The following is a 19,517-nucleotide window of genomic DNA, read 5'->3' as shown; positions in this document are numbered from 1 at the left end:
CTCCATGCATAAATATATTATTTTTTCTTATGCCGAATGTGTGTTTGTGTGTGTTTGTGTGTGTGGTTATTTGTCCTGTTTGTGTCTGTGTTGCCCTGAGATGCAATGGTGACTTGGTCAGGGTGTACCCCTCCTCTTATCTAATGACTCCAGGAGACCCCCCGCCCCCTCCGCCCTCCACACACACTATCCTGAAAGGATGAGATGATAGATAGAGGGATGGATTTTGTCCTAATTCAAATCCATTCCGGCAGGGTTTTAGCCCACGTTCCGTGTTTTTCTTGCTGTGGAAACAATGAAGCTGAGAGCACCTGTTTCCTTTCAGAGCCCCAGCTCTCCTAGGCCGCGTTGTGAGACTCCAACACGTGCGGAGGCTTCCTGAAGGTGAAGGGGTGTCTGTGAACTCTCCCACCCTCTGTCATCCCCGCTTCCTGCTCCCTGATGAGCCGTGGCTCGCCAGGCCTTATTGTCCGAGCTCTGTGGACAAACACTGGAAGTTTGACGGGACTTTCCAGGCTCCAGCTACAAGATTTACCATTCCCCTCTACCTCTTCTAGACGTAAAATGACGGATTAAAATTTTCTCCGTCATTAGATCTCCCCACAAATCTGAATCCCACAAACAAAAACTCTTTGCTTGAAAAGAAGATTTCTGCAAAAATCATTTCAGAAAGTCAATACAAAGGAGGAAGTCTTAGTTGTCCTTTTAAGAATTTGTTTTTTTTCCGGAAACTTTTGAATGATCTAAACAGACAGAAAATAAACACCTTTTGTCAGTAAATCAACACATAGATTATGAAATTAATTTGCATCAGTCAGATCTGATGAATTGATATGTCATTTATATCTGCAAAGATCCACGTGTTTGTTTCTCTTTCTCTTAAAAAGGAATGGAGAGTTTTCCCAAAATCATGAGGAAGTCATAGTTTCCAGCTAGGTTGTTGTTGAAAGGTTTCAGAGTTTGTGGTTTTGGAGAAGGACCCATGCGTAGACAGGAATGCGGGAGCAGCAGAGTGAGTTAAAGGATTTTACTTGTAACAAAATGATAAAAATGTACAACCAGACACGCAAAGAACACGACATGGAGCACAGGCAGCAAAACAGGGAGAGAATGGCATGTTAGAACGGAGGAATGCAGTGAGGAACAAGGACCAAAAGAGAGCTTTGTGATGAGGGAGGTGTGGAGTATGAGTAGGATGCTGGTGTACATGTACAACATGGAAGAGCTGAGGCAGATGGTAGCAGAGAGAGCTGAGGGAGGGAGACTAATTAACAGAGGAGCTGAACTAAAACACAAGGAAATAATGAAGGGAGATGGACAAGTACTGTATTTCTGGACCATAAGACACACTGGATAATAATCTTTATTGTCATTATAACATGCAGTCCAATGAAATTTGTTGTGCAGCATCTGGGGTTAAGTGTCTTGCTCAAGGAGCCAGAGCAGCAGTCTGTGGGAGTTGAACCCGGAACCACTGGGACACAAGCACAATGCTCTAACCACTAGGCCTCCACTCCCCTAGCTTCTAAGGTTCACTTTGAATTAATGCATCTATGTGTGTCTTTGTCCACACATAAACCACACCGGATTATAAGGCACATTAAATATTCTTCCCAAGTGTGTAATATTATGAGGGCTTAAAGCACATCATAGCCAAGAAAGGATACACTGCCACTATTTTAAAGGAACAGACATGTGTTTGGAGCCACTTATGTGGCAGATCTGTTACACTAATTTTCATGTGTTATCAGGTTATTGACTCCAGGGGGAGCTGTTTCTCTGACTCCTCCACATCTCCTGAAAGAAAAGTAGTGGAGAGAAGAAGCTTTTTCAGGAGACAGGCTTTACAAAACAATATTCACCTTATGTCAGATTTTAATAATGGCATTAATGATTAATACAAACATTATTTGCATTTAAAAACAACATAGACAGAGTCTCAAACAAATTGAAAGAAGTTAATGTAGGACAGGTCTACCTGACATGAAACAAGATTATCTATTTGTCATAAAATACATCAAATAACATCACATTCTTGCTCTTCACAGTTGTTAAGTCACCAGGCCTTACGATTTCTATATTTTTCCTTTTGGGGCTGTCAGACGTATCAATGCTGTGCACTGGAGGGTCACTACGTTTGTTCTGGAAAAATCAGATCAGTGAAACAGTGCCCCCTAGAGTCACACAATCTGACATGCATGCTCGGTATGAGGGATTGCTGCAAAGCCATGGACAATACAGACGACTGTCCCCTGTTGCTCTACGCTCTTTCAGGAGGAGTGAATGCTGCTTATTATGACTCGAAACAATCTGCTGGGTTTCCTTGGATAGGAAACTTTATGACCAATCTGTCTGGATGATTTGATTTGATTGAATTTGACTTTGTAAAGTGCCTTGAGATGACATGTTTTCAATTGGCGCTATATAAATAAAACTGAATCTAATATGTCGTGGAAAATGGTGTAACACCTGACTTTATTGACAACACCTTTGCTACTTGGCCAGCCATTTCTCTAATCCCCGCAAAACATGTAATATCTATTAAAGGCCTTTCAGTGAAACTTAGAACAACAGTCTTCAACAACACAAACAGTAACAAGGCCCACGTGGATAGTTATAAAGTTAATAATAGTGGTATAGAGTACCATCATAATGACTTGACTGAATGCCAATACGTATCAGTGGTATTTTAATCCAGGCTGATAAAAAAACACCAAAACGCTCAGAAAAGAAAACAGAATCACTGGCAAAACCCTTTGGTTTCTGATCAGTGTGACCATTGACTGAACAGAGAAGGCACCAGAATTAACTCAGCCTGGCTGTCAGCCTGGTCTGGAGCACGCTAGCTGCACAGAATAAATTGCCATGGTAATTTATGTGCTACTGCTTTTGTGAAACCAAATCAAAGGCTTAATTCAGCATCGATATCTGGAAAATCCGGGCTTAATCTGCTGCCTTGGTTTTGTGAAACAGCCCTACTGATATTATCTTTCACATGATGATATTTATTCATTATAACATCATTATAACGTTGTATATATGTCTGTGGGCTCCATTGCCTCTCCTTGTTTACTCATTGCATACATGTGCAAAATTGTACTTCTTATTGTGGTAAATATACAAAAATCACTTTGTTTTCAAACAAATAAAGCAAAGGCAACGTATATGACACAGAAACAGAGCGAGTTAGGGAGTTCGCCCTGCAATTGGCAGGTTGCCGGGTTCGATCCCCCAGTCCGACCGTCTCAGTCGTTGTGTCCTTGGCCAAGAAACTTCACCAGAATTGCCTGCTGGCGGTGGTCAGAGGGCCCGGTGGCAATGATGTATGGCGTCCTCGTTTTTCGTTGTAAAGCGCTTTGGGGTCATCTGACTAGTTAAAGCGCTATAAGAGTACAAGCCATTTACCATTTTACCATAGTTATAATTAGCCAAGACGGTGCGATTATTTTAATCAGAAAACCTTTGTATGCAACCAGCTACTGTTGTAGCAATTCTTAGTCATAGTATGTGATCAGGCCCCTTTAAAGGGGAGTTTTCCTTGCCATCTTTGCTGCATGCTCTGTTAGGGATTGCTGCAAAATTTTAGAAATGCGGCATATGAGTAGAATGTAGAAATGGGATGAATGAGTCCTGGGAGCAGAATGCACACCTAGACAGTCTTATTTTCAAACGCGGAAGCAACTATGGGTCCAACTTCCGTTCTTTTGTGCGGCACTGACGTTTCAGCGCTTCCCTAGAACAAATAACATTAGCTTGACTGAAATGATAATCTGTCACAGCAACATTTCCAAAAATTGCAAAGCGATCAAAGTGGCAGGTCAGTGCCAGAGCCTCAAACTATTCATGACTGAGAGGAAGAAATCCAGAAGTGGCCTCAAATAACATACAAGGACATGTTTAACCATGTTGTGTCGTCACTTGGTGCGGACGGCTCTGCTACGCGACTTTACTGAGGTGAACCTCCACAGTGGAAAAGTTGGCTCTGTGTATATAAATAGCAACAAGGATGACCTGGTATCTGTGGAGGCTGAGGTCCATTCAAGCCAAAGCAAGTCCGATGTTCACTCTGCTGGATCCTGATTACGTCAACCGGCACTAATGAGACGGCCGGAGCGCTCTTGTGCTGCGACCCCAGGGGAAGTCCTTCAGTCATGCAGCGCAGATCTTATGGAAGGTGGGCTGATGAATGGTCTGATTAAAAAACACACTGGCTGTTGCCTCGTTGGGACTAGGTTGCTGGTCAGTTAATTTTAACAAAGATAGCAGTGCTAAATGTTTGGGAGTGAATTGATGTAAAAGGATATCAAAACTTTCTGCCTACTTCATGTTTAGGCTTGAAGTTTGAAATTGGAACAGTCTGATGTGTGGTCTCAAAACGCTTGATGCAAGCTTGTCACTTTAAAATATAAGTTAGCTTTAGAATGAAACTGTAACTTTATTTATAGTCTATTTTTTAGAGTATCAGTGTTAAAGGAAGTAGGGCGCCTCGTATCCACAGCTCTTGTACACGGTCGATGATTAAAACACTCCTGCTCCACATTAACCTCTCTTTTACACCCGTTATTATGACTGCCTCTAACTGTACAAACGCTGCCGGTCTTCCTCGAAATCATAATGACGAGTAATTTGGTACGAAGTGACTGCATGAATCGCTTTTTAGCTAGCTAAACAGTGACAGGGAGTGACCGACTCGCTGTCTCTGCATTTCAGTTGAAAATAAGGTGGATACACACAAACGGATATGTTATGACCCCAAAGGTCTAGGGGTACAGGGGAGGTAACATAAAAAGCCAACACAAAAGAGTATGAGAAAAATTTAACAATTTATTGATAAATTGGCTATAGAAACAAAAATAATGGAAACAATAAGTACACTACCGAAAAGGACAGGACGTGAGCTAATAACAAAAGAAACCCAAAGATGACTTAAGGCCACAAGAAATAATGTGTTGACAGCATCAACACTAAAATAAACCACAAGACAGAACATCCAACTAGTGACACAACCAGCAACTGAAAGGCTTAACCAGAGTGCCAGGGCAAATTGCCTAACGAGTGACACAGCCTACAATCATCTGGTTAACAGAGTGTTACAGAAAAGAGGGGAAGAGTAACACAACCAGCATTGTCAGGTTCAAACAGAGTGTCACGGCAAAACACCTAACGAGTGACACAACCTGCAATTATCTGGTTAAACGAGTGTTACAGTAAAACAAAAACACATCACAACAAACAAAACACAACCGGCAGTGTGGCAAGCTGCTCTAGAACACAGCTGCCCTGATTGCATGGGAGAGCTGAGTTTAAATAAGGAGGACTCTCCCCGGATTGGTGAGGCAATCAGGCGAGTGTCCAATCCAGAATGAGGATGATGGCAGAAGGAAGTGGCTGAAGGTAAACGAGGAGGAGACTTCAGGAGGTTTGCAAGTTTCCACAGTGGCACAAGCTGGCAGGAAGATGCAACTACACCTGCAAACATATTAGAAAGAAAAACAAACACAACAAAAACACAACAAAAACAGACAAAAAGGCCACTGGCCGTAACAGGATACATAGACACTTAAACATATTTTTGGCACTAATGGAACCCCATACCTCAGCTGAGGAAACCTTTTCACCAATCTGTATGACTGTGATTAAACTGACTTTGAAATGACTTGTTGTGAATTAGCGCTACACGGATAAACTGAATTGAACTGCTAATGTTTGCTGACAGTGTAACATAACCGCATTGTAGTGTTTGGATGAACCAGAAACCCTCAGGTGAACCCGGTGAGCTGCGCAGCTTATCCTCTGCATGTGGCGCCCTGCTGCTGCTGCTGCTGAGGAGACTGCGCAGACTCAGCTGCATACTGTGGAGGTCTGGCCGGCGGCTCATGCTGACGGGCCGGTCCTGTTAAGGCGTTCAGTTCCCTGCTGTGGACCGGGGGGACCAGAGGCGCTGTGGACGGAGCTGACACACGGAGGTGAGTCTAGCTGGGTCGAGTTACAAGCAGCTCAGTGCAGGCTTTTTTTTTTTAGGTGGCTGTGAGCCGAGTTGTTTCTCACTAACCAGCCGGTGTCCTCCCAGTCCGCTCCGGGTCACAAGAAATTAAACGATTATTTCCGCCCCTCTAAGTTTGACCACTGAAGTCGGCTTCAGATTCGACTAACACTTCTTTCTTTTTTTTCATTTCCTAATCTGCTCTTGTTTAAAAACGACATAGACTCTCCAAACCTGGACAAGATGACTCCACAACAGTAGAATAATACTTCAAACCCAGTTTGTTATGTGTGAAGCCTTTATTTGATCTGTGAGAGTCAAAACAGGCTTATTTGTTTGGTGTGGGCTGGAGGTTTCTATAATAAAATGGTCCCTGGTTTAAAAAAAAAAAAAAAAGAAGGTAAAAATGAATAACTTCAAGCTTGTAAAAACTTTATAAATAGAGCAGTTCCTACTGAGTCATTTGTTTTTGCTTGTCTTTCAGTTTCTGTTGTCAGCTGCATCAGACGCTCCTCTCTTTCACTGCAAAAAAGACCTTCATCTAAGACTTATTTTTAGTTGTAATTTTTTTGTTGCATTATTGTTTTTGATGCCCCTCTTTATTCAGTCTCATTTTCATACCTCTCCTCCATCTGGCTGGGGTCAAGGATCCCTGCTGACGCATCCCTGTTTAGTTTATTAACCTTCTCCAAATTTGAATTATACCACAAATGAAATGCTCACAGGTCCCTCCAAGTATCCTGTTTCTCACTCCCTAAAGTCAATCTTCTTTATGAAGTGTTGCTGAAGCACTAATGCTATGGGAAGAACAGGTGATATGATTGCAATCTCTTCAATACTTTGACAGCCAATGCAAACAGGGTGAAAGCAGTTTTTACTCTGAGCGAACGGTTCTGTTGGATTATTGGGCTGTTTAGAAAGAATACATCCATATGTCCACATGATACGCTGGACTTTGATCCAATTCCTTGGTGTGAATTGTTTTCACCATCTTGTGTATCCACACTAAAGACTGGGTCCTTCTGAACAGCTGTTGCCTTCTCTTTAACTTGATCTAAACTAATCTCTGTTTTTTTTTAATGTATTTTTTTTTCTCATTGCAGGGTTTTGGAGCAGGTTCTTCAGGATCTAGTCTGTGCACTTTGCTTCGACTCATTCCTTTCGCTTTCACTCATTGCCTTTGCCTCGTTTTGAGTCTGCTGAGATTCAGAGTTGTCCTGAGTGACGTCTTATATTTTCACTTCTTTTCCTCCGTTTCCTCTTCCCCCTGCTTGTCTGTCATCAGCATTTTCTGTCATATGATGCTGAACGACACAAACAGTGCTTTCCATCTGCTGCGAGAGTGTTGCTGTTCCACCAGACTTTCTGTCATTATTCCTTAAAGTGTAAACCCACCTTTTATGACTGCCTTCTCATTAGAAAGTTGGTCTTCCAAGTCTTGGCTGTTCCAGTGTATTTTCTTTTCTGATTGTTTAATGCAGACAGCTCTGCAACTGTGTTGTCCTTGTCTTCTGACTACTGTCCATAAATACGGAGAGCCATGCCTTTGACATCTTTTAACTTTTTTATATTGTGAGCCTGGCAAAATGGAGAGAGTTAAAATATCTAAATGTTTTATTTATTGTTATGTGTGTGATCTTTGAAACTGCATTTGTTGTCCATCAAAGCCGATTCAACGGCTATAGCAAGAGCTGCAGAAATTGTCTTTTCTTAAACTCCAAAAGACAAAAAAAGAGTGATAAATTCTTAGATTTGACATAATCTGGCAACTGGGTCATTGCATGTTTCTGTTTCTCTGTCAGCAGCAAAGGCCGCTTTCAGAGATGTACGTTGTTGTTGTTGTTGTTGTTGTTATCATTTCACCTAAATAAGAAATAGCGTCTGAAAACGTTTGGGTCCGTCACTTGTCGCATGGTCCAGCTTTTCCTATGCCACACAATAGATTTTAATATCCTGCAATCGCTGTCTGATGCACCTGGAAAGAAAGAGATGTTTGTAAGTGGTTCAACATTTACACAGCTAATGACAGCCAGAGGATCAGATTTTTATTATCTGTTGACACAACTGCCTGTGTCTGATCTAGAATTAGAAAACACCCAAGTGAGGAAGCTTCGTCAAGGTATACCTCCAATAATAAGACTATTAGCTAAGGCTGCATAAAAAGATCATAAAATAGGCCGGCTCCTTGGCGGATGTCTTATCACTGCACAAAATAATCAATATTTGCAAAGTGGACATTTCAATGCTTCAATTTTATCTTTTTAAAGTTGTATTCTTTTTTTAAATTTGGTCTATACTATTATATTCTTTAATAGATAGCGGGACAATAACATATCCTGCTTTTGTTTATTGTTGTTTGTTATTATAAAGGCTTAATGTTTTTTAATACACCTGGATTATTTAATTTCGTCTGTAGTCAGATCCAAGTAATTCATATACAGTATATCTAGGGCTACAGTGCTGAAGACAAAATATGCCAACATACACAGTGGCTACCACTTGATTCATGGTTGAAATCAACGAGCATTGGTAAAAAGGCTATTCATTGAAAACAAAAGTTGTTATTAAACAGGTATAATTGTTTACTGGATCAATACTTGTGCTGAGTGGTAGGTGGTGATTGGCCGAAATCACACTGATGGCTTCATCCAGCAAACTTCAATCATGTTAACATTTCCGGAAAACCGTGTATTTAATAAATACAAGTGCATTGTAAACCTTCTAAATTGGTGCCACTTAGATCAAATAAAAACAATGAAGTTAAGTAAACAAAACACTTGTAGACTGTTATCCATAGGAACATTTAAATTGTCTTTATTATTGTATATGACAAAGTCTAATTTGAATCAAGGTAAATACAGAAACTAATTGAATGCTTTAAATAATCCTCTGTTACCTTTCAAACTGTGCTCTGGTATTCAGTAATTAGGTGGGGACCTCAGTCGCATTCACAAAACATTTTAGCAGATTAAAGCCAAATTAAGTAACTCATATGGTGAGAGAATTTTACAGCTCATGGATGTGTGCTGTAGTAATAATAAATAATGTAATAATAATAATAGTTTATAGCAGTCATAGACATTTGCGTTACCTCAAATTTATTCTAATGTATTTTTAGAGTTCTTTAATTGCTGGTCTATGTGTGCAAAACATAGAGAACATGAGTAATTAATGAGTTTGAGGATTCTGGCACATTGAAAACGATGCCAACAACACGGTGGAGTTTACCTGGCTTTATAATAAAGATTTCACAAATCAAATAAATGTTTCACAACTGGGTCTGAAAGATTGTCCTATCAGTGCAGAATAATATAGTCTCAGAAAAAGGGTCTAATGTTGCAGTTTTTTATGCGGTCCAGTTGCAAAAAAAATAAAATAAATAAATAAAAAAAAAAGGGAAAACTTAACATTGGCCCTTAATGAACTTTCACAAATCAGATAGTTTTCACAAATCACAACCTGGGTTTGAAAGATTACTCTATTAAGGTAGAGAAATCTAGTTCAGATTTGGAGATTCTAGGTGTTACAGTTTTTAAACTAGAGCGGATTAAAGACGCTTAAAGTAGTGAACTATTATATTGGCTCTTTAGTCTAAAACTTTTTTTATTTATTTAAAAGCCTATTAAACAACATTCTTACTATGGACTCCATGGTATGGAGGACTGAAACTGACAAAACAAAACAAAAATAAAAGCAGGAATACATAGCCCTAAATGGCCCAATGAATAAACCAACACACTTAAAATTACAAATTAATTTGAAAAAATGAAAAATGTTTTTAATTTCTAAAGGTGTTTATTTGAAATATCTCATTAAATTATTTACCCGTTTTATTTTATTGACCTTCAAAAATGTTTTTTGTTCCCAAGATATTATCTATTTAAGCGTGTGATTTTATCACTCCCTAGTTAAGTCTCTGGCTTTCAGATTCAGATATCCACTAACACATTCCTATGGTCTAGGGTGAAAATTATAAATATCTGACAAATAACAACGACAAAGAGAGTCATGTGTAAAAGTTTAATTTTAGATATCCAAGGTAAAGACCTTTTGTAGATTTTGCTGCTATATTCTTGATTATTAAAAAAAAAACCTCAGAAGCAATATCCAGCATTCATATTATGACCAGTTTAAGGACAAATTAAGAAACCAGTCACTAATAATGACTAGTAAAAAAAAATCTACAATAAATAGAATGATATTTTAGATGCTCTAAAATAAAACCAAATTCATGTGTTTAAGTCTGAAACAAAGACGGAGGTTTCACAAGATGTGTCACTCTTTGTCACACTTAAGCGTTTCAGGTCAAACAAACTTTGATATCAGACAAAGATAGCTTGAGTAAAATCAAAATTCAGTTGTCTAATGATGGCTTTTTATTTCCTAGTGAGGTGTGAACTTTTCACGTCATTATGTTTTAATGAGAGATTTGGAATTAGACATTTTCTGGGGCACCAGGACCGATGACTGATGTAATATCTCACCGTTGGTATTGATTGTACAAAGTAGTTCACCATCAGTAATCAATCACCAACAGGCCAGGAGCTTCTTCTGGTGCCCTTTCACCTTTCACCTGCATCAGGTCAACAACAGCCAACTAGTTCACACATGCATGACACCGGGAGAGTTTATTGCCGTGTCAGAGGTTAATCATTACCGCTTTTGACAACTACACCAAGGATCTGTGACTTATTCTGCTCCTCTGCTCCTGACGGCTCAACTTGAACGCTCCTCTTTTCTTTTTTCATACACATATATTTATCTGCATTTTTTTTTTTTTTAGATAACCTTTCTGTTGAAATGACCAACTCAAAGCTGAAACCCAAGAGCCAGGTGGACGGGGCAGAAGGCCCGGACGGAGGCTGGGGCTGGGTGCTGGTCTTGGCCATGTTCGTCAGCACGAGCCTCGTGTTCGGCCTGATGCGCAGCTTGGGGATCTTCTTCGTGGAGTTCGTCCAGTACTTCGAGGAGAGCGCTCAGGCCATCTCCTGGATCTCATCCATCGGCCTGGCCGCGCAGCAGTTCTTCAGTAAGTCTAAGGTCTAACCCTACCGTCTTACCGTGAAAGGATCAAAGACTGCCGTAAAGATCTCTGTAACGGGATTTGAATGTAAGACGTGGTGATTTCTTCCATTACAGAGCCGAGGTCTCTGGTTTTAGTATTTTGGTTCGGTAATTTATTTACTATGCAGAAGAAAAAGCAAAGTTCATAGGAGAAATATTTATAACGGCAATTTAAAATCAATTCATGTTTTTTTTACAAGAGATAAAAATGTGTCAAACAGAATTCTGTCCCCCATTAGTCCACCTCTAAAGTCATGCATTTTTTTTTTTGTTTATCATGTGTTATTCAAAATTGATGTAGAGACGATCAGAACCAAAAGAAAAGACAGAGTTTTAGAGAAATGTGTTTAAAATTGTTAAACATCTAGCACAGTTGTTTTAGTAAATGTTAAAGCATTGCAAGAAAATTAAGATAAAGAGTCACAAAACTCTGGAGATCAGCTGCCATAAAACTGGGTTTACCCGGACCCCCGGGGGTCCGTGAACCATGGGTTGGGGGTCCGTGAAACGAATATATATATATATATATATATATATATATATATATATATATATATATATATATATATATATATATATATATAATTTATTTTAAAAACGTGCATAATTCCTAATGTATTCACCAGTACAAAAGGTTGTTTAAAAAATAGTATCAGCATGAGGAATCTAAAGGAGCCCTTGGAAAATTTGTTTTACCGCTGCTAAGGGGTCCCTGGCCACAAAAAGTTTGAGAACCCCTGTCTTAGATGATGTGAATGTGATGATGATCGGGCACTTATCTGACATCTGGACGTCCCAACCCAACCCCAGGCATCGGACCGGTGTTTTCACGATTTACTCTCTCATATATACAAATATGTCTTGAGCCAAAGTGCTGAATAGGGAGCGCTGTCTGAAGACGTGAGACAGGAGGTTTAAAGTGGGCCGCAGCTGCAATGTCTCAGCTGCAGCGTCCCCACATCACTGGTGGGGGAGTTAAGAGGGAAAAATACTGGTTTTAATCAGGACTGTTTTCTAAAAGGACTCAGGTGGACACCGCAGTCAAAAACTATTCCTCGACGTGAACATCCCCAATCCAAGGAAAAGAGGGTTTATTTGATTTGATAGAGGTTATAAATAGGGATTCATTTATTGATGATGATGGGTGTGTGTTTATTTTTGCAGGCCCTCTGGGTGCAGCTCTTTGTAACGCGTATAACACCAGACAGGTGGTGATGACAGGAGGCTTCCTCTCCGGGCTCGGACTGGTCCTGGCCTCACAGGCCACCTGCCTGGTTCACCTCTACCTCACTATGGGAGTAATCTCAGGTACCCCACGTCTCGATTTTGTCCCTTATTCACTTTTACATAATGATTCACCTGAGAGGTCAAGACAGGTTATGCGATTCTAAAACTGATCTGATTAAAATGGCTGCATGTCAAAGCCTTATTTTTCCTTTAACATTGAGGAACTAAATGTAACTAATAAAAATATGGATTACATCCTGCCATGCTAATGTGGTTTAGTTTTGCATTAGTTTTTGAAACCGTACAAGTATAATCATTGTGAACTGTTACTGAATGAGTTCAGATGTTTTTTTTAAGGGTAACATAAAAAAAAGTGCAATTCTAGTTGTTCATTTTGCTTTTTTCACGCCTTTTGTCCTCCAGGTTTGGGCTGGGGCCTCGTCTTCTCCCCCATGGTGGCCACAGTCATGGGCAGCTTCACCCGGAGACGAGCCCTGGCTGTAGGACTGGGTTTCTCCAGCATTGGCCTTTCTTCTTTTGCTTTTAACCCACTTTTCCAGCTGCTGGTGGAGACGTACGCCTGGCGAGGTGCCCTGCTCATCCTGGGGGGCCTCAGCTTCAACATCATTGCCTGCGGAGCCCTGATCCGACCCGAGTGCCGATCCAGAGCCCCCGTAAAGGTAGGCCAGACTGTCGAGCTTTATGGAGCCGGCTGGATATAATAATCACATCAGGACTGTGAAGAATAAAGCTTTGTTGCTAAATAGGAGCTCTGAATGTTCAGAAGCATGAAAGGAAATCAAACATTATCAGAACTGTAAAGAGTTTAAATGAATTCCTGGGTGTGTGGATTTCTTTCAGTGCTTCCTTGTTGTTTCTCTCTGCTGCAGGTGGACTCGCAGGGCAGATTATCACTTTCTGATATGCTGCAGAGGGTCTCCTCCTACCTGGAGGTGTCGCTGCTCTGTGAGAGGCCTTATCTCACCTACACGTTAGGCGTGACCCTTTTTAACTTCGGCTACTTTGTGCCGTATTTCCACCTGGTGGCCCACAGCCGGCAGGTGGGCTTCTCTGAGTACCAGGCGGCCTTCATCATGTCGGCGGCGGGCGTCACAGACATTTTTGGCCGAGTAGTGTCCGGCTGGTTCTCTGACCTGGGACACTTCCGCGTCATTCACCTGTTGACCCTGTGGACGGTTCTGGCGGGAGTGTTCATCATGCTGCTGCCGGTGAGCTCCCTGGCGGGTTCCTACGCTGCGCTCATGATGATCAGCCTTCTCTACGGTTTCTGCTCCGGGGCTCTGACTTCGCTGGTGTTTGCTGTGATGCCAACGATTATGGGGGTGGAGCGCATGATGGGCGGCCTCGGGCTGCTGCAGCTGATCGAGAGCTCTGCAGGACTGCTGGGTACTCCTCTCTCAGGTAGGTGCCAACCCAATTGAAGTTCATTTAATATGACGGTGAACAGCAACCGCCATCTCAAGCCACTTAGCCGGTCAAAGAGGTCCACAGGCAGGAAGCGTGTCGCCCTACAGTACTTTCTTTGTAAAAGATAACAAGGACACTACATATAGTAGTAGAAAAGAGACACAGCTAAACATAGAGGCATTGAGCAAGGGGTACTTTCTATCCGAATGGAAAAAAGGGGAAACAATTTAGATGGTAGCAACAGCTCCTCTGTTCATAAAGAAAATGCAACTAAACACAAAATAGGCATACGTAATGGCAGCAATAGCTCAGTCAGTGGCTTTGTCCAAAAAAGGGACACAGCTAAACACAGAAGTATTGAGTGAGGAGTATTTTCTATGGAGTGAAAAACATATTAAACACAAAGTTATTGATTGCAAAAAGGTTTCTTGTTGGCTGTCAGTGGATCGGTCCAGGAAGGAGCCTTGCTTTGGTAAATTACAGATCATGTAATACCAGACAGACACGTTTCCGACTGAATGTAATCAACGTTGAAAGCCACTGTTAAATAAATCGTCCAACATATAATCCTGGATTCAGTGCGCTTCTCTTTTCAAGCGATGGCAGCGCGTCAGACAAACAGGACCCTACCTTTCCCTCTCAAGCAACTAGGGGCTGGAGTCGCAACACCAGGCGCAAAGCTATAGAAAAATATCCTGTATCAAAAGCTCCACCCTGGAAAAAGACAGCTAAGCGCTCAAACACTAAGAAATGTGTGCCTTTCCTATGAAATAAAAACATAGAGAATAGACACAGTTAATGGCAACAATAGTGCAGATCATGGGTTTTATCAAGGAAAAAGACACAAACACAGAATGAGCACACCGCCCTTTATAGAAAATAAGGAAGTTTTATTTATTAAGCCTTTTCCAGACAAAACCATTACAAAGCACTGTGCAGAAAACCAATAATGTTCCTAATAAATTTAATACCTATATACAGTATATAAATAAAAGCAGTAGTGTCATACAGTGATTAAATGGAGAGTAGTAGGAGAAAATAGCAGTGAGAAAAAAAAGGTCAGTGTGTCTTCCAGCAGCCTATGCCTGTAGCAGCATAGCTATGGAGAAAGCTCAGGAGAACTTAAGCTGCTCTAACTGTAAACTTCATTTAAAAAAGGGAGAGAAAGAAGCACAGTCTTAATAGTAGACACTTTTTAGGTTAAACGCAAGATTATTTTCCTTTGATTTGCTGTAAATGACTGCAGCTCATCACCTGAAGTGATTAAACCAAATCATAAAGAAAAGTTGACCCACTGAAGCCAAAATTAGTTAAACATTAGTTGTAAAAAAAAAAAAGAGGTTTTCCAGCACTGGAAAGCCTATTTCCTTATGTTTACATGATGATTTCATAATGTCTGATTTATACAAAGCATAACAACTTTTAGATGTATCATTTAGACTGTCAAACGTTAATGTTCGAAAGAATTAACAGATAAATCTCAAACCACCTGCTTAAATAACACAGCTCCGCTTTAGAGGCACACACGTTAAGAAACTGTAAGAAGCGTAAGAATTTTATGAGACGTGTTTTCTAACTAGAAATTAGGGTAATTTGAGATTTCTAACATTGTTAAAGAGAAAGAACTGGGATAGCAAAGGAATAAAAATGACACATCCTCGGTTTGGTATCACAAAGGGAAGAAAAGGCCGGTTTTTAAAATCTCTTGAAATTTTCAACAACAGTATTTTTTTTTAAAAACAGCAGCTTTTGTAACTCCTTGGTGCAGGGATTCAGCAGCTCACTTTGAACCCACATCCCTCTAGAGTTAATCAAGGCGTCCTCTTGTGTAATCTTTGTTTTACCTACTCGGGAGGAGCGAGCGCGCCGTTCAAAGGTTTCATGCTCAACTAGCTAATTCTCAGCTTCGCTCGGTTTCTCAGCTCTGCACATTCAGTTCAGATCAGAGGTTTACTTACAATCGTTATAAGCATAGATGCCGCATTAACGTTGGGCTTTTAAGGATTAATTTAAACCATTCTTTGTACTAGTTAGGATGATTTTTATCACCAACAACTTGACAACAAAAAGAACTAGAACAGGTTTGAATTTATTGAGGATTTTCTCAGTTCCACGCGAGCTCCAGATCGCCGTATGTATCCAAATTCAAACATATGTTTACCTAAATATATATATATATTTTTATTTTTTTTTCTTGTCAAAGCCATGGTCTGTTACATTTTGTTGGTGATCAGGCTTGACAGCTGGTGGTTTCCCTTAGCCAGCATAAAAAGCAAAGCACCCGTTGGGTTGACTGTGACTTAGAACAATGAGGAAAACCAAAACGGCTCAATCGTTGCATAAAGCACAATGAAATGGCATTTCTTAGGAACACATAACAATGTGGAAACTCCTTGAGATAATAGGTGCGGTTGGTAGCACTGTTGCCTTGCAGCAAGGAGGTTCCGGGTTCAAATCCCAGCCTACGGTCTTTCTGTATTGGCTTCCTCCCACAGTCCAAGCTGCTTTCACACACCAAACCTTAGGTGTGATTGTGTTTCCCTGTGATGGACTTGCGATCTGTCCAGGGTGTACCCTGTCATTTTGGCCCAATGACCGCTGGAAATAGGGACCAGGCCCTCCAAAAATACAAAGCAGCTACATATATAATCTTAATAGTTTAGCATTTTCACACCATGTAGCAGACAGCTGTGTCGCTGTCTGGATATCCTGCAGAGAAGAAGGATATCTGGAGAAATCAAGGACTACCTTTAAATCCTAAAGCGTTTTGGGCGTTTTGCTGCTAGTGGTGTTGGCTGCATTTTCAAAATGCGATGGAGCAACACAGAAGGAGCCCTACCTCCACGTTCTTCAGCTTCACCTTAAATCAACAGCTAGTTGAAACGTGGATCCAACTGGATATACCAACAGGACAATGACCCTAAATACGCACCGAAACGGGTTCAAAACAGGCCGACGCTGAGCTTGGGGAACGGTGCCAACCTCAATCTATCCAGGATTTATGGAGCCTGCTTCAAAGGAAAGAGGTGTGGCATGAAAAACTAATTTGAGCTCTACTGAATCTATTGAGAGGAGCGGTCAAATATCCAGAAAGAATTATGCAAACATTTAAAGTCTAACTCTTGTACCGAAAAAATATCCTGAAAACCGTTGGAATAACTTCCAGAACAAGGTAAATTTTGAATATTCATGTATCAAAAGTGCTCAAATTAAGTCTAAATATGAAATATCGCACATTTTTTACACAGATTATGGTGTTTCGCGTTTGAGTGCTGCCTCCGTTTACGATCGGCCATTTCTGACGTGTGACGTCAGTTCAAGAACACAGAGAATGAGCGAATCGAACTTGCATAGAAACACACATTGTTTACATTGTACAACCGGTACGGCGAACAAGGATATATGGATGTTTTCCAGTATCTTCTTTCACACACCAAATCTGCGGATCCATGTCTACTTTGAGCAAGCGCTTGTAAAAAATATCGCCGAACTAATTACAAGATAAAATGCCTTCTAGGTGCGTAGTTAGTGGCTGTAGTGCAGACCGCGGTGAAGTTGGTTTGATATTGGACATTGAAGCTCCACGGAGTCAGCGGGATCTAGCTCACGGTTGATCCGGTTGAAGGACTCCGATTTCGGCCAGCGTCTCTCAGCTGCTCCCCTCCTCCCATACGCGGTGGGACCGTCAACAAATCTGATTTGATTTTTGTTTCTCAAGACGCTCTGCTGACTCCGCGGAGCTTGAATGTTCAATGTCAAACCAACTTCACCGCGGTATAGTGCAGGCCAGAAAGTACCGCTACATACTTGGCCGAAGGATCAAAAGGTCCAAAAGAAATGGGATAAATTCGTAAAAGAAACGAGAAAGGATTGGATTGCCGGCAGTGACAAAAGTGTTTTATGCAACTCACACTTTATGAGCGAGGAAAGTCGTAGTGTTAGCAGACAGTGTTATTGCCGGATGAACGGTACTCGTTGTGTTTGTGACGTCACATACTGGATCGGCCGATTGAGCAATGTTCGGGCTCTTTTTTTTAATCGAAATTACTCCCAAACGGCGCACATAATTCACATATAATATACATTTCTTTACTCTGGTGACTATTTGAATGCATCTGCGTTAAAATACATTTTACGTGCGACTTAGACTTTAATTGTTTGTGCTCGTAATTCCGATCCTGTGTGGATGGGAAAAAAGTCACAATAAATTTTAAAACCTGTGGACCTCATTTCTGTTTTTGAATTACGCCGTTTAGTCATCCTGCCCTAGAAAAGAAAAAGCTCAGATCAATCATTACAAGCTGCATTTCTTGTGTGCGCCTTGTTATCAGTGCGGCTTTCGCTCGCAGGTTGGCTCCGAGACATCACGGGAAACTACGTGGCCTCCTTCATGGCGGCCGGCTCCTTCGTGCTCCTGGGCAGCCTGGCCATGACCACGATGCCCCACTACTTCTCCTGCACGGAGCCACCACCTCCTCAGAGACCCGTCCTCGACCGTAGCGCTGGGACTTTAGAGCGTTTAGAGCTGGGACGTTCCTCTGAGTCCATCCATCAAACCGTGGAGCAGGCCGAGAGGTGACGTGACCGGGGGTTCTGTCTGCAGGAATCAGCCGACTGTTTTTATCAATATACCTCTGAGGCTCAGGTCCAAAGCCAGTGGATGAAGAAAGGGGCCGGTAAAATGTAAGTGGAGGGAAAAAAAAAAACAAATGTTCATTTGTATCCCTCTTGATAAAGAAGCAAAAATAAGACGCAGCATTGTGGATGTAAAACACAGCTGGGAAAATGAGTGCTGAAACACATCAGTTATCTTTGTCTGCAAGTATAAATCCAATGAGGCTGTCGACGTGAAATTTACACCTAGATGTCAGCAGCAACCCAAGTAATTACACATCAGAATAAACAAGGTTATTGCATAAAAGCTGCATTGTTGTTGTCTAAAAAAACAACACCAATGTTCCCGCGTTTTCACTTGCACATTAAAGTTAAAGTTATAGCCGATAAAAAGATATAAACCGTTGACGCTCCGGTCCAAGAGGTCACGTGATACGAGTTTTGCTGCTCAGCCAATCAGATTGCCCCGTATTGTCAGCTGTGTGACTCTATATATTTTTTTATTGGCTATAACCTATTAATGAGCAAGTGAAAACGCGGGAACATTGTGTTTTTTTTTAGATCACTGCTATGTGTAGCAACCGATCCAAGTGCAAGAAAGTTGCCCCCTGACAGTTCATACGAAAAGTCATCGTACAGATTCTGGCCCACGGCCTATTTCTAGACTGCGTGTTTGCCGTCGCTGTCCTGTCTGAGAATCCGCCTCGAGTCATCAGGAACATCTCAGTGCATTTCTCTTTTCGCCCCTTTCTTTAATCGGACGAAGTAATAACAGATGCTGAACAACAGCTGCCAGCCACACCAGGACGTTGCCACCTCCAAACTGCAGATTTTTGGGGCTCACTCCTTTGGGGCCAAACATGGTATGGGTAAATGGCATCCAAAGATTTAAATTATGCTCCTATCTAACCACACTATATTCTCAGAGTGCTTCACTGATGTGTCCAAGTGCCCTAGAGCAAAGTTTACACAGGATTTATCCAGTGGAGTCTTGTGCAGTGACAGTAGTGGCTCGTTGAAAATAGCCTCTGCCCGCTAACTCCAGGTGCTTCATGGTGTGGACCTTGATTCTTCTTTTGACTCCTCTGTTAGAAATGTCACCAAGAGCTCCTGGCCATAGAGTAATTATGTTAAAATAATGCAGTTTCCACTCCCAGATCATGGCTTTAATTGTGGCGGCTCTCGGGATGCCTCTTATGGA

At 41.3% G+C, this 19,517-nt stretch overlaps 1 protein-coding gene across 1 annotated transcript; it reads left to right on the top strand.

Moving 5' to 3' along the window:
* The first annotated feature begins 5,776 nt into the window (after window positions 1–5,776).
* Window positions 5,777–18,646, top strand: slc16a13 (solute carrier family 16 member 13). Its single transcript, XM_036146409.1, has 6 exons — window positions 5,777–5,966; window positions 10,767–11,012; window positions 12,212–12,355; window positions 12,698–12,954; window positions 13,165–13,696; window positions 18,052–18,646. Exons 1-6 carry the CDS (start codon window positions 5,798–5,800, stop codon window positions 18,279–18,281), a joined length of 1,578 nt encoding a protein of 525 aa, XP_036002302.1. The 5' UTR covers window positions 5,777–5,797; the 3' UTR covers window positions 18,282–18,646.
* Window positions 18,647–19,517: the final 871 nt, after the last annotated feature.

Source organism: Fundulus heteroclitus, chromosome 14, assembly GCF_011125445.2.
Source record: "Fundulus heteroclitus isolate FHET01 chromosome 14, MU-UCD_Fhet_4.1, whole genome shotgun sequence".
NCBI lineage: Eukaryota > Metazoa > Chordata > Actinopteri > Cyprinodontiformes > Fundulidae > Fundulus > Fundulus heteroclitus.
The sequence above is the reverse complement of the archived record's forward strand: the minus strand, read 5'-3'. Positions and strand labels throughout refer to the sequence as shown.